Genomic DNA, 25,604 nt, shown 5'->3' with positions numbered 1-25,604 from the left:
CTTCATAAATGCAGTTCAGTAACACCCATTTAAGTAAAACAGGTCACGACTGATAATTTCCAAACACACGTGTAACCTTCAGGAAAAAGGAGACCGAGGAGATTCTTATCTACACGAATTCTGGTATTTGGTGACAAACTTGGACAAATCCACTTAAATAATTCAGATTATAATAATTCCATAACCAAAAGCACAAGCCGTACTCTGTTAGGGACTCAGCTACGTTTTAAATCTGACACAAACCCTGAACGCACCAATACGCCAAACGTTTTTTAGACGAAAGCCTTGGACGTGCTAAAAGTACGTTACTCCTGCGGAAACAGGAGCCACCTCTCCTCGGCGCTCCTACTGCCGAGACTGTACGTACAAAGCTGCGCTTTACAGGAATATAGTTAAAACCACCCCCGAGCCCGCTCCAGGCCAACGATCCCTAGTCCTGGCCGCGTTACCACGGTAACACGGGCCGCTCCCTCTCCCGAGCGGCCCCGGAGGAAGCGCCTCCCCACCCCCCTCCCGCCCCCCACGGCTCGGGGCGGTACCTGCGTCTCGTCCGTGAAAAAGACTTTGTTCCCTACCCGGAGGCAGACCCGCTCCTCGGGCGGCGCCTGCCTGCGCGGCTGCCGAGCCGGAGCCGCCGCGGGGCCGGCGCAACGGCAGAAGGTGAAGGAGCAGCGGGAGCGGTGGAGGCGGCGCACGGTGCGGCGGACGAGGGCGGCCCAGCCGGGCCCCCAGCGCGCCCACAGGTACAGGTAGCACAGCGTGATCAGCATGGCGCGCGCCGCGCCACGCCCCCGCCACGCCCCGCCCAGCGCCAAAGAGAAAGAGGAGAGCCGGTTGGGCCGGCCGGCCGACCCCTCTGATTGGCTGGCGGCCTCGCGCGCTCGGCGCCCCGCCCCTTTGACAGCCCGGCGGCGGCTGCTGAGGGGCCTCGTGGCCCTGTTGCCCGCCCTTACGGGGGCGGTAACTGACGGCGGCGGCCCTTGACGCTGAGTAGCGCCTGGTGCTGCAAAAAAATACAAAATTATGCTTTGAAAAGACGTGTAAAGAAAATGAAAACCATAAGAAAAAGGCCGGCCTGGGGGTTGTCTCTTTGCACTGTGTCAGTTGTTCACCAGGCTCTGGCATGAGGGAGGATGAAAGAGCAACTCGCATCCTCCCCCCCAGGCACCGCGACCCAGCTGCTCAGGGAATTCTGCAGCCTCCGCTGTCCAAAGCCAATGCTGTCGTGATGGACAACGGTTTTAGATGAACGCAGCAGTTCGGCATCGCGGTGAGGGTTTGTGGGACCTGCCCTTCAGCGCGACATCACATGTGGTGCCGTTGATGATGTGGATGCAATGCAGGAAACTGAGTTCATGTTTTTAATGTAAAGATCAGTTTGCTACCTCACCAGCCGCATTTGCCCTTGCTGCTATGGGTCACAAAAAAGCATACACCCGGTAGGCAAAACAGCGAGAGCCAAAGTATTCACTGCTTGTTTCCATGCAGCAACAGGGAATCATAGAATCATTAAGGTTGGAAAAGACCTCTAAGATCATCAAGTTCAACCATCAACCCAATACCACCACGCTTCCTAAACATCTACACGCTTTATTAATTCTTCCAGGGTTGGTGAATCCACTACCTCTCTCAGTAGCCTGTGCCAATGCCTGACCACTCTTTCAGTAAAGAAATTTTTCCTAATATCCAATCTAAACATCCCCTTGAGGCTGTTTCCTGAAGGATCTCATCTTCCTCAGAAACGGCTCCACTCTGCTACCTGACCTTATTTCAGGGTCCATGGTATCCTAGAGGAGCAGTATCCCCTCCACCACAGAAACAGATAAAGACACCAGCTTCCAGGTCCCATACCTGTTCCAGGGTAGCCACCAGAGTACAAAGTGGCCATAAACGGATGCATTTGATTTCAGCTAATTCACTGGATTCACCAACCAAGAAAGATTAAGTCAGGGCTCAGCCAGGGCCGGTTATTGAAGCCAGAGTGAAGAACAGCCTGTTGGGAAATAAAAGAGATTTGCATGTGCCATGTGTGCAGCAAACATAACTTGCCACTAGAGATGATGCAAGAGAGGTAACAAGGTGTCCTTCTCCGGTATGTCTATGCTCAGAAGTTATTAAATAATGTCTGTATTTTATGTTTTATATGGAAGGTAGTCACAGCATTGAGCTCTGTGAAAAGAACACGTTTATCAATCTACCACTAAATCTATCACTAAATCACTAATACATCACTAAACATCTATATTTAGTGTGTGAATGAAAAGAGAAGATAAAAAAGGCAGGAGGAAAAATGCAAGAAGGCTAGAAGAAAGAAGCTGACTGATAAATGACAATCATTTCCTGAACTGGTTGTGAAGCAACATTCTTTTTTATTATTCTGAACTCATGGCCTTGTACGTCCTTGGAAATTTACTAAAATAGGTATTCTAAAAGAACAATTTCCTACATGGATCTCCAGCAACAGCACACTGGCGTTGTAGATAAATAAGGAACAAATTGGCCCGCACATTTTGGAGTGGGCATCAATATCAAAAAACACCACCAGTACGATGACAGACATTTTTACCTCTTAAAATCTGTACGCACAGCAGAAGCTTATCCAAAATGGTCAGAATCACTGACATAATTTTGATTTCCACAATGCACAGCAGAAACAGGTGACAGTTTCAGTTGGAGGGCAAATAATTTAAATAATTCTCCTCCATCTCAAGCTTAAGAAATACCAGCCTTGTGCTGCTGCTATATCCTGTACATATTCTACTGAGAGAGGAACAAAAGTCTTCAGCAGTCCTAACTTGGCATTATACACTGTCCCTTTGTGTGACTTTATCTTGTGCAGGAAGTCAAAATACTTACCCAGGCACATCAAAAGAAAGAAAAAAAGCAAAGTACACAACCTCAGAAGAAAGCTCTCAACTTTGGAATCCACTTTCTCTGTAGTAGTTCAACAGCACATGCATTGCTGACCTTCAGAGCACACCACAAAACACAACTGTTTATATAACCTTTGCACGATGAGCAACATGCTTTGCTTAATCCTGTAGTGGCATCAAATCCAGTCAACTATATCAGGATACTTTTTGTTTTTAAGGTTCCCTTACTCTGGAGATGTTTGCGAGTAAGTGAGAAAACTGAATCAAAACTCTTTGATGCAAGGGAATCTAAAGCAGAACAACATACACGCAGAAACAGTCACCATTTTAAGACAAGTTTCTACCTATGTGGGTACATTGTCAAGTAGAATAATTCGAAGCCATAAAGTTGCTATAGTTTTTCTAGTTTCTGTTATAGCGTAGCTTAGACTTAATCATGACAAGCTCTGATTAAAAGGTTAAGAATTTTAAATTGGGAAACATTCTTTTTTATTATTGTGAAGCCAAGGCCTTGTATCCACCAGGAAATTTACTAAAATAGGTATTCTAAAATAACTATGTCAATCAGTTCCTCCTTATAGGAGGGTGGAAGGAAGCCTTGGGAAGAAACAGTGAGTAATATTAGCCCTCAGACTTCCCAGAACACTTGGGGCTTTGTCTTGAAGATTCCAGAAAGATGTTGCAAGATGCTAAACACACACACGCACGCACGAAGACATAAAATTGTTTAAAAAGAATTTGAAAAACCCTGAAGAATAGGCTAAATTTTTATTTCTGTCTGCAAGCTTGGAGAATCACCCCCCGCTGCAATGAGAGAGAAAGGTCAGCTTCAGTCTGGTGGGCTAAATCTCCCTTAGCTCTTCAAACTGCACGAGGGAAGGCTCCCAAAAGAGGCCACTCAGAACAGGGACCCAACTCTACCACGTACTCATCTTCAGCATGGATGAGTGTCTCTTTTTCACTTTAAAGGAATATTATGAGACTGGCCTTGCTGTGCTTTGTGAATGGCTCGGTTTCCTCCTCCCTCTGTTCCCTAAAAGCTTTTCCAACAATTTCTGAGGAGCTTTGCATGCTATTAGTGGCTACAAATGCCTATGTCATGTTGTTTAATACCAGATATTATCCAAGACTATAAATGCTGTAGAGCTATCCTGTTTCCTTGACTATACCAATTTATGTTGAACACTCTTTATTCTTGGAAATGCACAAGTGCTTTTGTGAGAAAACCAAGTAAAACAGGTTTCCCACAAAGATAAAAAACCTCTTCCAATTAACACAAAATAATTTTGGCTCATTTCTCTGTAAGAATCAAGTCTGTCAAAGTTATTCTCAGGTAGCATCAGAAGTCTGAAAAATACTCCTGGCTTCTGGGAAACATGGATGGGCATCTGTAGCAGAATCAGTGTTTTCTGATTCTGTGAAGTGTTCTTCACCAAATACAGCACCCTGTATTAAAATTAAGTACATTGCAAAAAGTAATATAGCTGTTAAAATTAGACAGCTATGACTGGCCTAACTGCTGCCTTTTTTTAATTTTATTTTATTTTCTTAGAAACTAGAGATCATACACTATTACAGCTGCTTATATTTTACTGGAATAAACCATTTTCCACAAATCTGCAACCTGATTTTAGCTAACAATTTCCATGAAAATACCAGTTAAAGTTGTGTATTTTGATTAATTAGTACAATAATGTAATATTAACTTAATTTTTTTCTACAGTGTTACATATAATTAGATTACATTATAGCTTCATTAACAAAATTTTATGTTCAATAGTTTCGTAACAAATTTGGTTTTGCAGGGCTTTATCAACAGATTTATTTGATGGTAAGTTTTCATCTTCTGGAGAACTATACTGTAGCAGTTTAGGCTTTGGTCCTGCGCCAATATCCATGTTGGCAGATTCTATCCAGAGTTATAAATCAGTTATCCTCACACACGGATCTGATTGCAAGATCAGGACCATAGACATCAATTGTGTAATGCACACTTCTCTTTCCACTATCAAATTAAATTAGGTCTCAGTAAAACTAAGCTGATGAAATTATATATGTGTATTTAAGACTGTAATTCAGCAAGATATTTAATTACAATTTAGGTTACTTAAGAAGCTTGCCATTTTCTTCTCAGGACCCATGCTGCTATTTAATATGTAGTTTGTTATTTGAATATTATTCACTATATTCTTCATTCTAACAATTGCATTGATTTTGATACATAAATGTTTAAAGTTATTAGACTGTGCATCAATTTGCTTGAGACTGTGCGTACATTTTCTTCTTTGAGATACAGTATTATTTACTTAGTTACAAATTTACAAATTTTACACAGCATTTAAAGATGGGAGGGAGTAGATTTAGACTGTGAATCCAGTATTGCATGCTGTCAGTGCTTCCCAGAATAGCATTTAATGGCTTTGGCCTTTGTGTTTAAACCATACCTATTTGCCATAGCAAGAAGGGATGTTTTGAAGATCAGGAAAAATTAAGGTAAGAACTGGACGTCAACAAATCAAATCCTGGAAACCTTCTGAAGACTGTTTTGAAAACACCAGAACATGGGTTACACTATTACTTTTGGCAGTCTTAGGAGCCCCAAGTAGCTAACACAGCTGTACAGCTTGCATCAGTGTAGGAAAATCACTGTGACTTTCAAATCTGACCTAAGCTCCTCCCTGGTGGAAGAACAACATTTAAATTTAAGCAAAATCAGTAGAAGGGTAAATCCACACACACGTGCAAAGGTATGTGTACAGTGTTTTCCAATACAGAACAATTTCAAGGGAAAATGATGTCTCCAAGGGAATGTATCCAGCGGTCTTTATCTGTGAATCCAGCTCCTCCTTGCTGACTGCACCTGTCTTACTTCCAGCTGGATCATAACTTGAAAAGAATCTACAAGGCTTACCTCAGAGGGATCTGACTCCCACAAAGAATCTTCAGTGTCCTCTCAAACTGACTGTTTTGATGGTTTCTTCAGCTAAGTCAGCTAGAAGGAATCTAACTGGTATTAAATAATCAGTGGACATTCCATGTTCAGTAAACAAAATTCTTTTTCTCTCTGGGAAGAAAGTTCACAGTAGAAACCAATTATATGTGGGAGCTGAATCTGTTTTCTTTGATGTCAATGTATAAACAGCACTGGTGGAAAGAGAATTCAGCTTTAGGTTCTTGAAATCCTCTTACACCTCTGCAGTAGTTGGGAAATAAAGGAAACAAAGTGAACTGTAGCAATGAACCACAACAATGAAAATCAGATAATGTCACCTGCCAGGTAATAACTGTTCTTGTACAATGTAAGAGGCAATGAGTAATGCACCCTATGAATAAAAACAGTGGGAAGAAATCTTGGAAGAAGTCTGTTTCTGTTCAGTCTTTGTAGGCTTGAAGCATATATTACATACTTTGAAATAGAAGATTCCTCAAAGTGATGGCATTCATAACCCGTATTCTTTGATTGACAAAGAAATCTTTCTTGGCATAAGCTTTCTTCTCCATCCACCAAACAGCAATCAAATTAAAGGAAGTCACTAGGCCTGTCTTTAAATCCTCTTACCTTCACTGATTTTTGGTATCTTTTTCTCTTTTAAAGTAGGACACGGAAAAGGCTTTAGTCATATAAAAAATAATTTTACATTTAAAATTCTCTTTGAGTCTCTGTTACACTTTTTTAGGACAGGATGTTGATGAGTTTCCCCAAGACATGCAAAAAGAGTATTTACATCGTATATTTCATATAGAGCAAATACAGAGTTTGTGAAACAGCGACAGAAAGATAAAGGGCCCGGCTTATTTTCCATGTGATTTGCTAACCAAACTTAACAAAAAGCCTCTGTTTCCCCAGGAGTGCTCTCCCCAGGACAGCCTGCAAATGTGAGAGCCCTATCTGTGAACTGTCTGGGGGAGGCAAAAGAAATCTCGTTAAGGACATTTCTCTGCTTTTACCTGAGGCCGTGTTTGTTTTAGGTAAGTATTCTTTGGGAGTTAAGATAAAGGAGTGGCCGAAAGGCCCAGGCAAGCGCCCAGCCTGCCACACAGGCTTTAGACCGCCAAATGCCATGGAGGGTGCAGCTGCAGGTCTCCCGCTCCAGGCTGCAGCGGGTCGCATCTGTCATCGCTCCCAGGGCGCCCGGCGGCAGCCCCGGCACCCACCCCGGCCGAGGGAGCGCCCAGAGAGGTAAGGCAGCCTCAGGGAGACTTTTTTCAACAGCCTTTCTTTCAAAATGCCGACTGTAAGTATCATTTGAAAGTAACGATTTTGGCATTGAACAGACAACGAAAAACAATTTCCAATTCCAGAAGTAAAGGGCAAATATGCCTCTGAAAATGCTTGACTTGGAGTGGGTACTGTATTTCTTTTGCCAATTTTTTATCCTTTTCAGTCAAATATTTCAGAACTTATAAATGGAAGTAAATTAAAATTAAGGTTGCAGTAACTGATTCTTTTTTACGTGTATTTACCTTTCATAGCTGAAAGCACTTTTCCATTTCCCCAGCTGATCTGTTACACAGCAGCAGAGATGCAAAGTACTGCTAAAAAGAGCATCCATGATTTGTAGTCCCCCGCAAACTGCCCAAACAAAAGGCAGATGTAACATCCACCACTGCATATGCTCTCTTAAGCTAATTAGATCAGATTGCCCATGTCAGTTTAATGCTGGAGTTGCTTACTCAATAACCAGCCACGCAGTGATGACATGGAATCTGTATTTAGACAGAGAAGGAGGGGTACTTTTTCTTTTGTAGCAGTGCTGTATAAATACAAAGATTTCAGTATTAATTACATCATCCTTTGGAGTTCAGTACAGTCACTCTGAGTTGTGAAATCTTAAAGGGAAATGACACCTTAGCTAAAAATGTGCGAGCTGTCGTCTAGTTTGTTTAATCAGATCATAGACAGAAGACAAATATTGCCATAGAAATCAGATTTACCAAATCAAAATCGTTGAAAAGAAAAAAGATAATGTTATTTCAAAAGATACCAGCAGAATCTAACAAAAGGAGCTGTACTGTATGGATATTACCACAAAGAATTAACTGTGGGAGTGCTATTCTATCTTAATCTTTCAGTAGCCCTGCTTTATGGAGGCCCTGGATACTCACAGCAAGAGACGGTGAGATGACAGAGAATCAACAAATGGTGAGAGTAAACTCTGGAGAAAATAATCCTTATAGGAAACAGGTGCAGAAATTGAAACTATTTGAACACAGGAAGTGAGGCTTGGTCATCTATTCATTTTTCCCTTCAAGCATTTCTTCAGTGTTAGAAGATATGGTTCAAATTACACTGTTCTATACATGATAATGGTTACCACTATCTCTAATTTTGTATCAGATATAGAATCATTATCAGCTCTTAAAGAGCTGCAGAAAGCACTGCTTACTCAAAACAATCCTTATTTTAACAGCAGTTATTATTTGCTTCATTATAAAAATAAGACTATTCTCAGTTTGAAATTTCCAGACCTACTATGTATGTGGGTATTTTGTATATAGGGGGAGTTTGCGTTAAAATGATTTTAAGATGAAATTTAAAAAGATACTTTCAGGTGCACAATTTTATTGTTTGTTTTTTGTTTTTTTTTTTTTAAGGGATGTTGCTATAGCTAAACCAGCTGGGAAATCAACAGCAAATTCAAATTTAAAGTAGCTTTTACTGCCAAGTGCCTTTGAAAGGTACCCTGATTATGAGTTTTACTTACTTATCAGGAAGATTTATTAGGCTCAAAGAACAAAAATAAAGAGAGATTGAAGCACATTCAACATAGGTCCTGATGCTGAAAACTTTAAAAAATGTATTGAAATGGAGCTAGTCCCATGCTTAGTCTTAAGCACCTGCATAAGTTTTTGCAGCATCCGATCCACAGTTACATCTTCAACTTTTTACCAACGGCTCAGCAGGTTAAGACAACAACTCTCCTTAGTGCAAGTCTTTAAAGACTCACAACTTCTACTATATTCTAACATGTGCACCACCTTTTTACTTTGTGCTTTTTGTCTGCTGAAGCTGGAGGTTGTAACCGTACAGATCTGAGGGAGTGCCACACTCCTCCAGGCAGGCACCTTGGGAAAACCTGCGGAAGAATGTCCTTCCCAGCAGTGTTCAAGATTTGCCAGAGGCACCTGTAAATTTGCTAAGGATGAGAAAAGTCTTACTCTCATGAGAGTACATGCTTACAGTGATGATTTCAAGAAACTAGGTTTCTGAAATCAGGAAGTTGTGATTTATTACTGAGGTTATGTTTTTGTACAAAATTTTATTCAACCAGCTCAAAAGTTTTAATTTGCACTTGGGCTTCTGCCCACTTGCGTGAGAAAAACAAACTGTATATGAAGTTTTCCCCTGCTGTGCTAACAGCCTGGCATTGTTTCAAGCCAAGTGTAACTGCAACAGTTGGTTTCAATTTTTTAACATCTCTTTCCTGCCAGAAGCTTTTCAGAACCTTCTCATCCATACCTTATGGCCCATCCACACTGCTTCAGCATCTAGGATGCCTCTGTAGCTTGGGATCTAATGAGGGCTGAAGGAGGGTTTTAGGATCCCTTTTATGTGCTTTTTACCAGGGTCACAACAACTAAGGAAAGATGCTTGGATACTTTGTGTGGTGCATAGGTGCAAAGAGGTGCTCACTAATGCATACCTACATCCCCCAGCTGTGGAAGGCAAGAAGTATCTTCTTCAGCAAAGTTACTGAGGTTTCCAGCAGAAGGCCTTTGAAGATGGGTTAAGCACGATGTTTTTGCTAAGTTAGTTGCATGCTGGCTGCTTTTATTTTCTGCAATGTATACATACAAATGCCAGCGCTTTACAGATTGGTAGACACTCCAAACACTGGAGAGTCAAGCAAATGAAAGTTTCAATGTCCTCTGAGTAATTAAAAAAAATGTTCAGGAATATACATGTAAGAATGTAACCTGAGGGATTGAAAGATGCAAAGCAAAGCCCTAAAAAAATAAAATTATGGTAAAAAAAATTAAACGAATAATTTTACCTCTATTGCCAAGAACATGTGTTACAATATACCCTACAGTTATCTATATGTAATATACTTTTCCTTATATAAAAGGTAGCACTTTCCCTACTACCTAAATTCAAATATGCCGTTATTTATGCCTGAAGAAAAGCCATGAAAAGTCATTTAAAGTTACTATCACCATATCTACACTATAATGCGAATTAACACTGAACATTTTCTGCTGTATGCAAACAACTGAGTTAGATTTTGCAACTAATTCACTTTTATCGGAATTGCTTTTCAGAAACGCTGCATTACAGTCTGAAAAGAAAAAGTATATAATGTGTGTTTAATCAGTATGTAATATTACATAGATGATGATTAAAAGCCAATATGTATTCCAGAAAGAAGGCAGGTCAATAATGATAAAAAAGAGTAATTTTAATGTAGACATGAAAGGGAAAAGTAACATAGGGTATTTAACAGAGTTGTTACGGTCACATCTACAATGTTCAGCCAGATCAGGAGTCCATTTTACTAGGTACTATAGAAAGAAAATAAATAAGTCTTCTGATTAAACACAGAAAATCTCAACAAAACCCTAACAGCCTGAAGACAAATAATTTTGGCTACAAGACAAACAGGTGGGCAGGAGAGAAATAGGCCAATGTAAAAGGTAGAGAGAGAATTCTACAGGACCGCTTGCTCAGTCCATGGCCCAAGGGCTTTTTGGGGCCCACCAAAATATCCATGCTGAAACTTGCTTCCTCAGAAAGAAAGCTGAATTAATCTGACAGTGGCAAAAGTCATCTGTGTTTGTTTGTAGCAGAGTGGACTGTTTCTAGCTTCTGTTCACCAGAAGTTCTAGTATAGCATAGCTAAATCTTCCTATTTTATGCACCATCAAGTTTATAGCAATAGGAGGAAAAAAGAAGTCTTAAGATATGGAAGAGAATACCTGCCTACAAGATGAAGTGATAGGGCTCAGTGACTTTGGGAGATGCTTTCAGATTTACATTCCAGATTTATAATCCTAATAGGATTTAGTAGTTAACATTTGCAAATTATTGCTTTTTACTGTCACCTTAATTTGAAGGAATTTATTCTGTGCTGAATTTAATTTTGATATTTAAAGTGGTTTTTTGGTACCTACTCTGTTATATAAAAAATGCGTGCTTTTTTTTTAATCACTGTCTGCATAGAAATATGAGATGCCAGTTGTCTCTTGATTTTACTGTTTGGACTCGTAACATGCTTATGTCGTCTCTGATTATAATTAAGCTTGCCAGCTTGAACATTCCAACTCCAAACTACTGGTGAATGTAGTTAAACAGGTATTTTAAAAATCCGTAACCTCCCAATCCTTTAAACTGATTGAAAATCCTTTTTTATTCCAATCACCGAACTTCCATTTGGTGGTGTTATTAGCTCACCAGTCACTATAGATATTCCATAAGAACTTAAGCAAAATGTACAACTTCATGGCTTTATGGCTCAAAAAATGTACAAGTTCAAATGCTTTGTTAAATGTGCACCTATTGGCAGACTGTGGGCACATATATTCCCTGAAGTACGCTTAGTCAGAGTAAAACAACATGCAGCACAGCAAGCAAAAGAACATTACTGTAGAATTTTACAGTTACCTGTAGAAGAAGTGAAACCTTCATTTTCAGCCTATTCTAAATAATAAATATGTCTCTTTACAGTCAGAACTGGATGGTCAACTAATGAATTTTAGATCAAAAGGAGCCCTGGGGTTTCAACATCCAGTGAGGTGAGTTAAGTCCTATCACTTGATAAAGGAAAAGAGACACCTTCTAAGATGAGACATATTCCTTCTCAGGAGAAGTTTGTCTCTGGAGTATCTCTTTTTAGTAATGCAGTTTAACTACTCACCAGACTCCATAGATTTTAATCCTCCACAAGGAAAGATGCCCAGGCTGAACAGAACCTGAAACAATATGCTAATACTGAAAATAAGAAAAAAAAGTAATCTTAAAAGAAACAATGTTCTTCTGCCTCATCTAATTCATATTTACATTTATTAATATGATAACAAGCCCACAAAGGACAAATAATTAATGTGAACAGCTGCTAATGGAATGTGCCTTGTTACAGATCTGTGTTGAGCTTGCTTAAATTTGCTTTTGAATGAAAGTTAAACTCCAGGTAAAGCTTTTCCTATGCTTGGGGCATTCATAAGGGTTTTCACCAATATTTGGATTCTATAAGGCTTAATGATACAGAAACTCCTGATTTGGACTTTTCATTTAGAGAAGAAAAATTAATGGAATATCCCTCTTCTTTACAAGCATGTGTTTTTATAAAAGTCGTAGAAGTTTAAATCCTGTGTGACCTTTATTGCTGTCAAATTTAATTGGAAACTGGCCAAAGTGGAATGAAGAGGAAGAGATGTACATACACAAAAACATATACATATGTATACAGACCACATATGTTTTGCTTCAGTGGGAAAGCTGGTGAAAACCTGAAATGTAAATTAAGACATTTACGATTTCAATACAAAGCAATATGAATTTTGAAATAAATCTCTCTCATTGTACACCTCATCCTCCACCTGGAGACACAAAACCCACTAAAATCAACCTCTGTGCAAGAGGCAACCTGCCCCAATCTTAACCTGGTGTCTTAATCTGAATTCCAGAACCCCAGAACATTCCTCAAACTTCCCCCAGTCACACAGGACATTTCTGATCTGAACTGTGCTAAAAGCCAAACTAAGCCAAAACGTCTCAAGCACGCATCATTGCCCTGGCAACACTTTATCAGGGTGGGACCTTAGATAAATCCATTACACAATATACCCAAAGCACTAAGGCAACTTGAAATCAACAGTACCTTTTAGTTAGCAACTTTTATTTTAAAAGACAAAGAACCCTAGGATTTTTCTCTCTCCAAAGAAAAATAAAAATAGGTTTTAGTACTCAAGCTAGCTTAGCTGGGAAAGTGTCACATAGTTTTACTTTTTCTTTTAAAATATGTTTTCTTATTAGACTTTATTTGCCCAAGTCCAAATCCCAGAAGTTTCTTAGTAGCATTGGAGAGAAGGTTCTGGCAAGTTTTCCAGTACAAGCTACAATTCACTTCTACAACGATGATGCCAACTCTGAGGAAGATGAAGAAGAAATCCGTTCAGCCTAATAAAGAACAGCAGTCAGCCTTGACAAACACAAAATAAAAATTCAAAAATCAAGAGATAAAAAAAGAACTGTCAGAAACATATGGACAAACATCTGACTAAACAAAGAAATACATCAAAGCTCATAAGAAAACTATTTATAACTCTCTTACCAAGAAGAATGAGTCAATGCAACTGGAAACTAAGAGGAAATCCTTTTGTGTCTTGAGAGACTTTTAAATAAAACCCTCAAGCTGAACAAAAGATTGTAAGGTTTAAATGAGGTTGAGTTAAGCAACATGGATTAAGAACAGAAGAGCACCGTACTTAGTTACTCATTACTTTTTACACTGCAGTCCTGATAAAATGAAAATAGGACTGATTATGAGGCAAAATAATGTAATGTACAGCCCCAAAATAATGCAGACCCTGAAACACAATGTCTGAATTTAAGCAAGAAATTCTTTAAAATGCAAAGACTGTTGCTTATTAGCTCCATGGGGCATGTTAATTCTGATACCAATGCTGGATGCCTAATCCATTTCCAGTATAACCCCCTGTCGTAACAAGTTCTAAAACAGTCGTGATATTTTCTGGTGTCCTGTCATTCTGTTATTATCAGATTTTTGCCCTGTAATCAGAAAAGTGCCTTTTTGTCTGACAGAAAAAAGTAATCCTTGATTAAAAAATATGATTTAATTTAATGACACATTAAAACACACGTTATGTGCTACCTTTTTGTCTTCACCACAATATTCAGAGCTTATTTCTATAGCTTAGTGCACTTGAACCTATATGATTTTAATGTAATTGACGTACTGTTGATTCCCACTTGGTGGGGTCTGGATGTGTGTCTTACTATCTTGATATTTCTTTTAAATTGATGTTCAGGAAGACTTAAGTTACTAATTTTCATAAGCATCTTTATGTTATGTACAATGTAGACCCATTTACTCCAACACTGTTATTCCAGTAGCAAAAACTGCTTTTTCAGTACATTTTATTTCATTCAGAGAATTGGTATGATCTGTTGTGCTTAACCTTTTGTTTGTATAAATTGTGTATGCTCAGAGAGTTTGCCAGTACTTGTCTTGCTATGCCAGCATTTTTTAATTAGCTCAAGGATTAGCTATTTGGCCCCACTATGTTTCAGAATTATTATGCTTCAGGTATCTTATCTCTAACCAAAATGGCCGTAGTTTCCCCAGAGACAAGGCAAAGGCAGAATCCAAGATTCTTGGCCTTTTTTACACTATTGTTGGTGGTGTAGATAAGGTCAGACAGTTGTAAGAACCACTTAAAGTGTGTGTCAGATTTTCCTCTTAGTACAATATACTGTCAAACAGAGTGAAAGTGTTAAAAACTGTAAGTCTAGCAAATTAGGATTCCAAATGAATGAACATAATAGAATGGAGGATTTAAAAAATGTCTCCATTCACAAACTAAAATGTAGATCTATTAAGTAAACTTACCCAAGGAGACAGCATCCTGCAATATACGGAATTACACGAACCAGTTGAAATTGTAAACCCTTGTGTGACACATGAAAATTCAGCTTTTACATTTCACTCATTCATCTTTGCCACATCTTCACTTCCAAACATATGGAACTAAAATACAGACATTTAAAAGTCTTCACTTCTCTCGCAAGATATCCTAAAATCATTTATGCTCCAGCTTCATCATTATTCAGTCTGGAGCACAAAGAGAAAACCATCCAAGATCACTTAGGAGGTCAGCGATGACATACAACATTGTATCAGCCTAAACTGATTAACTTTCTCAGGTCTGCTACATGTTCTGTTTGGTTTCCCCTGTATTGTCAAATTCCATTTTCAAATTACGGTAATATTACTGTACTATTTACCTGATTGGTAATAGCTAACTACACTCATTAAAGGAAGCCAAAACTATTATCCATTTCCCATCAGGCCAGCTTTTTTTTTTTTTTTTTTCCAAATAACTGACTGTCTTCGCGTTACAATGTCAACATACACCTATTTGCACGCTTAAATAAAATGTGCATTGCAAACCCTACCAGTTTGTTAATAATTATGAGAAGACAAAAAGTGAAGTAATATAGCATCTCTGTTATTCAACTGCAGCTAACTTTCAGTTCTGGTTTGTTACTTCATCTGCAATTTGACCTTGTTAAGTTTTCAGTGACCTTAGAATCATCCATCATTTAGAGTAAAAGGATAACAAAGCATCCCCAAAGAATGAGTTTATCATGAGTTTACTACTTCAAAGACAAGACTAGAAACGTAGAATTTTACAGATTGAATAGTTGGCTCAGGATCTCTGCTCCACAGACTGCCCTTAGTAGTTCAAAAGCTGTAACATTTCCAGCAAATGCTACCTTCCGATATCCACTGTCTAAGATGATAACAGTAAAACACAAGGTAATGTTCCACTGGTACATGAATGCTGGAGAGGTAGCTAGACAACATCTACAATTTTATATTTTTGCTGCCTGTATTCTTGTGAAAAATCAAAATTAAAGTATGTTCATAAAATAGTCTTGAATTCTACTTCTAAGCTCTTTTAAGACAAGGTCTTGAAGGATACATATATCCAAGGAAAGCATATTCTCGCATGACATTGAAGTTTGTTGAGTGTTCTTTCTAAATATGATGCAGTAATAATTTGGATTAAGAGAAAAAGAATTATCACAGGAACTTTTTTTTTCCGAAGCTACGTTTATACTGAGAGAATAACAACAGGAGCAGGAGTAAACTGAGTATACTGCCACAACTGAGAAAAGGCAATCCTTACAATAGTGGTTTTATGAGCTCTAGACACAAAAATCCATTCAATTCACCGAAACATCTACCGTTATACTCCATATGATGATTATACTCCATACGATTATACTCCATATAATCATGCTTTCCAGACTGGGTTCATCTATCAGCTGCTTTCAGCAAAGGGCTGAGAGTTAAGCCGATACATAAACTGTGCAGCATACCAACAAAATTTACTCTGGCAATCTCTCTGTAAGGAAACTGGCAGAACAAGACTAAACGCTTCCAAAACGTTTTCCTCAGGATACGGTTCAATTCATGAATAGAGGAAGAGAGATGAAAAAACCCCATTCATCCCAGTTGTTTTAGAGCTGACTGGAAATCTAACAGTACAGCAGCAAGCAGGACTTTGTATTAAACATTTTAGCCACTCAGACTCAAGTGCCCATGGTAAAGGTGCATTATGGAACAAAATGTATTTACACAAAATCATTTATTAACTATTCTGTTTGTAAGTCAGAAATACTTTATCATTTACACTCACAAATGAAACTGAAGTCCATAGAAACTGCCTGGTAAAGAAATCAAGTATTCAAAAAGCCTTTTTCAAAAGAGCTTTAGTGGTGAGTTTCTCATTGTACCTGCAGGTGGGAGCTTTGGCGTGAATGTGAATTAAGTATCAGAGAAACACTATATTAGGGCAAAGAGCTCATAGCTTCTTATGACTCTTATAAAACTGAATTGCTACAGATACAGCCAAGACATTGATTTGTTACACTCTCCTGGGGCAGAAAGCTGGAGGAGGGGAGAAGAGGAAGAGTACTCGAACACCATTTAGACTGCCTCACCATTACCTGCATTCTCGTATTTAGTTTTTGTCAGAGATGCTAAGTTCACTGTTTCTACAGTTGTTGTTTCTTCATCAAGGTACCTTCTTGGCTTAACTTTGCCCGATTTAGCTTACAGCATCTTAAGGTCCACTAAAAAGAGCAAAACCTATTGGTATTACTTTACCACCATCTTGCCTCGTATACACTTTACTTGTCCTTGGGGGCAGAGTTGCATTTTTCATGTTTATAGACCACCTAGCACAGAGGTGTACCAATAAACAACCAGAGTACCAGAAAGAGATCTGCACTATGGAACTAAAACATCCATACATTCTCCCTGCTCCTACTCTCAGAAAAGCTTCAGGCACACTACCTGAATTGCGGGCGGTACGAGTTCTCCTGATTGGGGCGATTGTCAATTTTACAGAAATGCTGCCTGCAGCAACAGTATAAACGCTTAATATTACAGTTTTCTGATTTATATGAGAGAGGCTTTGATTGTACTTATTGATATCTGAACTTTTGCCATAAAAAAATCTAGACTAACATAATTCGCTACTCATCTTTTAGCCCATTCTCTAGCCCCAATCACAAACAATGGTTATTTTAAAGATCATTGAATCAAGTTGACAGCATTCCATAGTATGCTCATAATATTTTTAAGATGGCCTGTATGCTTCAGAATGCTTTAGGGCAACAGTAAATGTATACCTGCATATCTCAAGGAGAAAGACAACTCCATTTTACTACTGCTGAACAAGTTTCTTCTCTCAGCATTGCTTCCTGCAAGGACATCACTTTCACGCTTAAAAACTGAGACAATATTTGAGATGCCATGTTTCTTTTACTTTCCTTTTCTTATTTCAGTCATCCTATCTGTAGGAACAGTAAACACAAACATGCAGAAAATTGTGCTAGCTTTTTACTCATATGTGCTTGCATATTTTACTCTACATACTTTACACCTTTGAACTTCACAACAGAGCATTTACCTCTCTGACTATAGCTCCCTGTTGATCTCAAATAAAGTGGCAAAACAGTTCTATTAATGCTTACAGTAAAAACAAAATTATGTGGTTACACAAAGAATTCCGCTCTTCTGCTACTTAATGTGCATACGCTCTGTATTTGCACTGAAGCCTCCAAGCTTATGGTGTTCAATACAGTGCAATGCAAAAGACCAAAATCCAAGACAGCTTCCCTCTGTCATCATTTGCGCGACTCTCTATTCCCAAAGTTTTCCTTTGAATAATTCTCAACTTGAACATAATCTGTGTTGTTACGACCCTTCCCTTTACAGCTAAGATGGAAAGAAGGGAAACATACTCTGCCACCTTTACACAAATTGGGCAACCACAACTACATTATTTCCTTGGCATGCAACATTTGCATTTAAAACTGTGCAACTTTGTTTTTTTTTTATGACATGTTTACACACACGCTCATTCAAATACCATTTGGGGGGAACCTGCCATACAAAATTAAGCTTGAAGCAAGATGTGTAAAATACCATCAGTCTCCAATATCCTAGAAAAATCCTAGAAGCTGCATTAAAAAGCAAGGCTGAAGTTTCATCATTTGGTTTATTTCAGCAGGGCCGATGCAGTTGGTCTAACCTTACTGCTTACTACTGGTTGTGCTATAACAATAAGCCATCAGTGAGTTAGAAGGGTGAAAATGGGGGCAAATTTAGGTTTTTGCCTTTATTTATTTATTTTTTCCTCAGTCTATGAGAAGAATGGATACCTGATATCCAGTCTTTGAACAGGTATGTTTTGTAAAGCAAGGTACTACTAGCAACACAGTTCAATCATTTCAGGGTTTTGTTTCTGAATAATACCTAAGGCAAAAATCTATATACATCCCAGTAGATTACTAGAGCTGTAAGTGTGCTGTAGGTTTACAAAAGGCAGAATCTCTTGTCTCTTTGCTGGCAGAGTCGTGTACCTTTTCCTTAATTACAGTCACAGGCAAGACCATGAAATGACAGATCCCAAACACCTGCAATTCCCTCCAATGTATCTATTAGCCCACATACACTGTCTTATGTGGTTTTATTTTTATCACAGAGGCAATTTCTGAAGAATCAAACATTACTCCTAAGTTGAAGAAAAGGTCACTACAGTGTCTTTGAAGCACCGCCACACAATAGTGACAGAAAAGCAAAGATTGAGTTTCATGCCTGCAAGTTTTACTTAAACAAATGGCCCCAGCTTGCCGACTCACTTAGGTGCCTCTGTTAGTTTTCCCATAATTGTGAGGTCCACAGTTAAATGAAATGGCAGATTCATCACTGATACAATCTTTGTCCAAGGTTTACAGTCCTTTAATTTGTGTGCTTTCAGGGCTTGAGGGCATTTTCCAGTAGCTTCTCTTTATCCTGAAGGGATTTGGGTATCCTTAACAGGGGACTAAATTAATCCTTACATCAAATGATACCAGAAACGTGGCCTTCACTTGTTGTCAATTTAGAATTAAAACGAAATTGCTTTCTCAGAAAGCAAAAGGAACATAGAACACAGGCAGAAATTACAAAGGAAAAACGATTACAGTCAATACTTCAGTGTCTACAACGTGATTAGGGAATTGACAAAAGAGTAAATACATCTTCATGTCTGTGGATCATAAAATCTTGAATTCACCCTATACATGGGTGCTTGAGCATGTAAATTAAAATTAATAGAAAGGCAAAATCGTGGCAGGTAGGGGAAGTAATAGCAACTGGGGGCTAACTGAAAACCAAAACTTCACAAAGAAGTCTACAACTATAAAGCAAATAAACATTGTACTAACCTACAGTCACTAGGCTTAAGTACAAACGCTCATGAAACGCCCCCAAGCAGCAATATACCTAAAATCTACCATTTCAGAATGAAATGTTAAAAAGCATTCTTTCCTTCATTAACAAGGTATTTGTCTCCTACCCATAATACCTACCATGGTTTTTTTCTTAAAGTGCAGGTGGAAAAAATAGCAAACTACTAAAGACTAGAGGACCAAGAAACTACAAATTTCATATTCATACCAGAGCAGTTGTTCACAGGTCTTAAGACTTCCCACAGCAACTGATAGTTGTTTTCACTGATTTCTAAAGAACTGCCATAATATTCTTCACACAAATTTTCAAATGTCGAATAGTGAAATAGCAATGGTTTTAACTAAATTCTCTGCTGGTCAGAATTTGGCTTACAGACCTAACATGGTAACAAGGCTCTATTCACTGGTTTTTATCGAAGTAAATAACCTTGGCAGCTGAAGATAAATGGATTAAAACCAGTAATAACTGGGTTTGTGATTCTTGGAAGAAAGCAAATAAAAATTGTGTCTCTGCACAGTAATACATACGTGAAAGAAAATTCATTGTTTAAGAAATATCTGAACCATCGCCAAAACAAGTGACTGCTTTGTGCTATAACCAGGCCTGCAATAAGATGGACCCGCTGACTCCTGTACATCCAGATATTTCCTTGAACCTAGTTTTCACTATTCTTAAGAATGGTTATAAGAAATGTCATTTCAAGACTTGTTTCAGAAAAACCTTCACAATCCACGTTCCTCGTTTCTGGTAATTCTTGTATTTTAATAAGCCAACTTATCTGGGGCAGGGGGAACCAAGAAAAATGGACCACTACATGTCTTTACCCTGGACAAATACCACAAAACCAAAGAAAACTGGCTAAATTTAAACAAGTAAAAATTAGCTATATTTTATTAATATTTACAAATGAAACCTGTGTATTTACAATGTAAACAATTCAAACTATCATAACTTGTTAAAAAAAAAAAGACATCCTCAAGCTTTTGACTAGCAAAACACATTTTCTCTCCCTGAATTCAAAGGGAAATAGAAGTAAACTACATCCGCTCTCAGGGGGAAATTACAAGCAGAAATCTACAAGCAATAGAATGTTATTTTAAACTCAGAAGATGGTCAGATAAATTAAAGTGGCATAATTCTCAGGTTATTAAGGCGCATGCATAATAATAAAATCAAGCCATCTCAATGAAACGTGTTAACATCAATTTAGTTAGAAAGTCAGGAAAAAAAAAGCTTTGTTCTACAAGCAGAAAAAGCATTGTTTTTAGCTTAAAGAGGTTTTGATTTTCCTTATGTAACACTTCTACTAATCCTTTATTCAAACAGATCTTAATAATGACTATCTGCTATTGCAGATTCCTTTTTCAGGAAGGAAAAACATTCTGTTTACTTCACTGATGGGAATATCCCTCAATGCTGGAATTGCTTCTTCCTGAATTTTCTTCTGTTGCTGCTTTTTTGTGTAGTTATCTACAGGAGACACAAGAACATTCCACATATTAAACATTATTTTTTCTTTCAATATGTGTTATATAATGCATCTGAGCTACTGTAAGTGACGCTGAACACTGCACCTCACTGAGATAAAATGAGAAGGTCACCAGAAACGCTTTACATCAACATGTATTAGCAGAGCCTTTGCAGAAATCAACCCTACCCCCTTGCTGAAATGTGAAAGTCCCACTGTCTGGGACTTTGCTTGGTCTAAGATGCTGCATGATATTAAACCATAACTACCCGAAGATAAAAAGAACAAACAAACAAAAACCCCCACGGTGAATATCTCAGCCTACAGTTTGAACACTTTGTACTAGGATTTCCACTGAGAGACGCTGTCCACCCTCCCTTTGTCTTGGCTGCTTGTTCCCATCACTACGCTGCACCCATTCCTATAACAGCATAAATGTTTTTACAGGTGCACTTTGAACACAATTACGGAACTGCTCTCCCTGAAAAAGAAAATTTTCAAATACAGTTGTTTCCCAAACAGAGTAGGTCCCCCATCCCACCTGCCAGGCAGCCACACAAATTCTTGGGCTGACACCAATTGAGACGGTGACATGACAGTGTATGAATGAGCACCCAGGAACATAGGGATGACTAACTGGCAGGTCTTGACAGAAGCATTGGAGTAATGCATTTGAACCACAGCCTTGATTGTTTTTTTTCTTTCCTTAGCTTTTCAGTGGAACCTAATAGTATGTCCATAGTTTGTTAAAACGATGCAACTTCAGTAGACTTAGCAATAGGTAACTTTCTTGCTGATTTTTACAGTCTGCATTTAACAAAAACGGCCACCTGCAAATAGTGGAGGAATTCCTCATGTTGAAGAAGATGCAGCTGCCTGTAGAATATTGTGAATGCCTAGAACAGGTCTCCTTGGCAGGAGCAAAAGTTGAGAGAAAACCTATGAGTAACAGCCTTTTTTAGACAGGGAATTACTATTGTATCTGATCAGGTCTCAGTACTTCAGCATCCTCTTTTGCACCAACTTGACTCTGCATGCCTTCCCACTTCTGCCACTGCCAGATAGATGCTCATGCCCTTCTTGCCATGACACTCATCTCCAGTTATAATGCTAGGTATGTGCCTGGGAGAGCTTTATATGCTTCACCCCTGTTCCTCTGACGTTGTCTGTTTTACTAGCAAAGTACACTTTACTGGTGGGAAACCACTACCATAAGATAGCAAAGAGGAAAGAGTCAGGCTCATGGCTATCTCTCCACTCTAGTACTTCAGTACTCCCAAGAACTCCTTTTCTAGATCAAAATATTTATATGCTTAACATTTTATTTATATTATAGATGGCTACATATATATATTCAGGAATTATCACTTAAGTATCAAAATCTTAAAAAAACACCAATAAAATTACCTGTAATGGTATGTGTGGAGTTAAGTGGAGCTGTACTCATCATGTTAATACCAAAAAGTAATATATAACCAATTCCTACAGCAACAAGTAGGTATGCTGGCAAAGCAACTGCCCAGTACCTGAGGAAAAATATTTTAAAATTTACATATCATAATAACAAATGACTAATGATATAGAAGTTTTAATGCAGAGGTTGTATCAAGCACAAACTTAGCCAGGCGGAAAAGAAACAACACCTCTGAATATGAGCCCTGGTCCCCCCCAAGAAGTTTACTGACAGCAGAGCCACTTTAGCTAGTTTGGTACAAACTGTCAAATAGATTACTTACAGAAGGTTTTTGGTTTTTTTTATTTAAAGTTTGCTGTATTTTCATCAACAAAACTCCTGGAAACAAAATGTCAAATGCATCACAAAACATTCAAATATTACTTCTTTCATTACACAATGAAAACTTTTCATCATAGCTACTTATCAACAAAAAAATAATGCTTCACAAAGATTAAAGTCCTTTATCATCAGGAAAAAAACTAGATTAAAGACAATACAACTACCTAAAAAAAGTTTTGTTGTTTGAAAATAATAAAGGGTATCCTACACTCACACATATTCAGGCGAAAGAGTTTAACTGGTTGAACTTACTTTTGAGGCCAGTATGTTAGTCCCAATGAGAATAGCCAAGTCTCGGGAACATATGCCCAGATAAGATACAATACTGCACAAAAGAATTAAAAGTCATAATAGTGCAACCGATTCTGTTTTAGACTTTCTTCCTAAATTTTAAAGCATTACTTCCCTACTGATACATGCTGAGACACTATTTGGCTTTTACACTATTTAGACCAAAATAGCTCTACCAAAACCACTGCAGAATATGCATCTCTGACACAAAACCTGCCCAGTATGGGAGCAATGTTTTGTAGCAGGTTATAAGATATCATTTTTATATTTGCTTTAACGTTTAGTTTCTGATTTCCTATGTAGACAGACAAGAATTTCTCTCATGTTGAACTGCAGAAAAAGAAAATAAACAAATGCTAAAAGGATGCCAAATTACACCGAATGCAGAAAATATTAAAGCAGAAAATGATCACACAGTGAGTCATTTGGTTGAAAGAAAAGTTGGCAGAATTCCAGCGCGTGGATGGAACTGCTCAGAAAAAGTTACTGGAAATACTTTCTGATTCACATTTTCATGTCAAGAAAACCAATACTGAGAAATTTTGCTCCTTAACAACAAATCCAGAGTAAGGTTTAACAAAACTTGAGGGCAACAGGTGAGCAGCCAGTGACACAAATTATGGAACTGCAGTGGCTTCCTGTGAGAGGAACAGAAACTACCTTACTTTCATTTCTACTTACTTCCTAAGGGTGAGAAAGACTCACAGTAAAATCCTGGTTTATTATTTGACTACAGTGTATTTGCAGCACCTTTTCTTGCGTAGAAGAGTTGTCACCCTTTCGAGCCTTGGTCCTGTGTGGGCACGCAAGATATCCCCAGTGAAATGCTAAAGCACCTGCCACACCAGCAAAGAAATGCTGGTATAACCCTGATCGTTTTCATTGCTGTTAACCAGATTGACTTCATTTTTTTTCTTTTTCAGTATTTGGGTGGGGATGGTTGCACTACTACTATCTACAATGGTTACTGAATAGTGACAGCATATGCAATTCAAGTAAAAAAGTTACTATAATGCAGATAACATTACCGAGTCAAATTATTTGAAAAGTTACTGAAGACCCCATAATAAGGTTAAAGACAGACAAAACATGAGGAAATCACAAAAAGGCAACGGCAGGTCTTTGTAACAACTGACAGGTCTGGCAAGTAATGCTCACTCAGTCCTTCCTCACGCACCCTTACAACTGGTGCAATACCATTTTGACCCTTTTCAGACGGTCTTATCGGAATTACTTTTGTCTCGCAAACAAAGCAACACTTTCCGGTAAACACTCGGTTCCCAGCATACTTACTAAAGCCAAACCACGATCCTAAAAAAAGAGCAAATCCATATATTGCCCTTTCTGGCAACGGGGCTGGAGAGTTTTCAACCATATCGGTCTCTGTTAACTTCGGGGGGCGGGAAAAACGGTAAGCTGTTCACAGGTTTCTGAGCAAGTTCCTCTCGGAACCCCCCGGTATTAGGAGGTGCGGGAATAGAGACCGCGCACGGCCCCGCTCTCCTCAGCCCCAGGGCGGGAGGAGGAGACAGACGGGACACGCGGACGGCGGGTGGGCGCGCGCGGCAGCCGTTTCACCCGCTCCTCAACGGACACGCAGGAGCTGCCGTGCCACCAACCCCCACCCCTCCTCCGCTACCGCCCGCAGCTCCGCCCCCCCACCCCGCCGGGCGAAGCCGCTCCGCTTCCTTCCCTTCGAGGTCACGGCCTGAGTAGGGGAGGAAACCACACGCCGCGCACCCCCGGCAGCGGGAGGCAGGCACAGGCCGCCAGCCGCACTCCCCAGCCCCCGATACCGCGCCTCCGCCAGCCCAGCGCCCCGCACATGCGCAGCCGGAGAACCGCGGCCGCCCCGCTGGCTCCCAGCACCCCTCACACACCCGCCCCAGCAGCGGGGCGCATGCGCAGAGCCTGTGATTTCGCGGCGGAGCGGGGACCGCCGGCCTCTTGCCGTGTATTGGCTCTTTCCCTTGACGTTAGGCGGTAACTAGCCAGTAAGGTTGGACGGGGTGCCGGGGCGCGCGGTGGGTGGGCTTTACTGGCTGAGAGAGAAGCTGCTGCGGCCCTGCGGAACCGGAGGGGAGCGGGAAGGGCGGTGGCGGCGGCGGCTGCTGCTGGTGAGTGAGGGAAGGAGGGCGCCGGGGCGGCGGCGGGCGGCCTCTCCCTCCCCAGTCTCTCCCCTTCTTCCCATCGCCCCGTGCTTCGCCGAGCTCGTGATTTCTCTCCGTGACCGGCTCCGGGAGGGTGACGCCTGTCTCCCCGGAGCCCCGGCAAGGTGACGCCCGGCCCGGTCCGGCCCGGCCTGCCTGGGGCGGGGACCGGTACTGTCGGCCCCGGGAGCCGCGGCACAATCCCTCCGGGGCCGCTGGAGCTCCTTGCCGCGGGGAGGACCAGGCAGGGGCAGGGCTGTCCCGTTCCGGCGGGAAGCGCCGGGCTGCGACACGTCAGTGGTGAGCCCTGGGGCTTTCGGGCTCTGAGAGCGGCGGGGAGCCCGGCCGGCCCCCGCCTCGCCGCTGGCGGAGCCTCGGTGCGAGACGGGCGCTGCCGGCTGGGGGAGGACGACGGGCGGTCTGGGCGGGGGCTGCCTTGCTGGCGCTTTCAAACGGGGCGGCCCGGCGGAGCGGGCGGGGGGTGTTCAGCTCCGATCGCCCTGGATGTGGCAATAACTCCTGACCCGGCCGGAGAGA

General features: G+C 40.2%; 4 protein-coding genes across 12 annotated transcripts in view; 2 read left to right on the top strand and 2 right to left on the bottom strand.

Moving 5' to 3' along the window:
• The window catches only part of HLCS (holocarboxylase synthetase), a 128,978-nt gene extending 128,161 nt beyond the window's left edge, over positions 1-817 (bottom strand). For 3 of the 6 annotated variants that reach the window (XR_012661683.1, XR_012661684.1, XM_075100269.1), the window contains exon 1: positions 540-817. Coding sequence is in view for 3 of the 6 variants with exons in the window: in XM_075100269.1 (XP_074956370.1) it covers positions 540-770 (231 nt within the window). In the remaining 3 variants the exon portion in view is untranslated. The remainder of the gene's footprint in view (positions 1-539) is intronic. The other 3 variants (XR_012661679.1, XM_075100246.1, XM_075100258.1) reach the window with 2 other exon arrangements.
• Positions 818-6,848: 6,031 nt separating this feature from the next.
• RIPPLY3 (ripply transcriptional repressor 3) lies at positions 6,849-15,008 on the top strand. 2 transcript variants are annotated; one of them, XM_075100357.1, is made up of 4 exons: positions 6,849-7,053; positions 7,950-8,016; positions 11,539-11,606; positions 12,847-15,008. In XM_075100357.1, the coding sequence occupies exons 1-4, from the start codon at positions 6,935-6,937 to the stop codon at positions 12,992-12,994; spliced, it is 402 nt and encodes a 133-aa protein (XP_074956458.1). In that variant the 5' UTR covers positions 6,849-6,934; the 3' UTR covers positions 12,995-15,008. The 2 variants fall into 2 exon arrangements, with proteins under 2 accessions (XP_074956458.1, XP_074956451.1); XM_075100350.1 differs by having other exon boundaries at positions 7,947-8,016.
• Positions 15,009-20,222: 5,214 nt separating this feature from the next.
• On the bottom strand, positions 20,223-24,807 carry PIGP (phosphatidylinositol glycan anchor biosynthesis class P). Its single transcript, XM_075100372.1, has 4 exons — positions 24,211-24,807; positions 22,879-22,951; positions 22,239-22,357; positions 20,223-20,833 (listed from the first exon to the last, which is right to left on the bottom strand). The coding sequence occupies exons 1-4, from the start codon at positions 24,290-24,292 to the stop codon at positions 20,703-20,705; spliced, it is 405 nt and encodes a 134-aa protein (XP_074956473.1). The 5' UTR covers positions 24,293-24,807; the 3' UTR covers positions 20,223-20,702.
• Positions 24,800-25,604, top strand: part of TTC3 (tetratricopeptide repeat domain 3) — a 62,863-nt gene continuing 62,058 nt past the window's right edge. For 2 of the 3 annotated variants that reach the window (XM_075100232.1, XM_075100212.1), the window contains exon 1: positions 24,800-25,034. The gene's annotated coding sequence lies outside the window, so the exon portion shown is untranslated. The remainder of the gene's footprint in view (positions 25,035-25,604) is intronic. The other variant, XM_075100222.1, reaches the window with a different exon arrangement.

Source organism: Phalacrocorax aristotelis, chromosome 1, assembly GCF_949628215.1.
Source record: "Phalacrocorax aristotelis chromosome 1, bGulAri2.1, whole genome shotgun sequence".
Taxonomy (NCBI): Eukaryota; Metazoa; Chordata; class Aves; order Suliformes; family Phalacrocoracidae; genus Phalacrocorax; species Phalacrocorax aristotelis.
The sequence above is the reverse complement of the archived record's forward strand: the minus strand, read 5'-3'. Positions and strand labels throughout refer to the sequence as shown.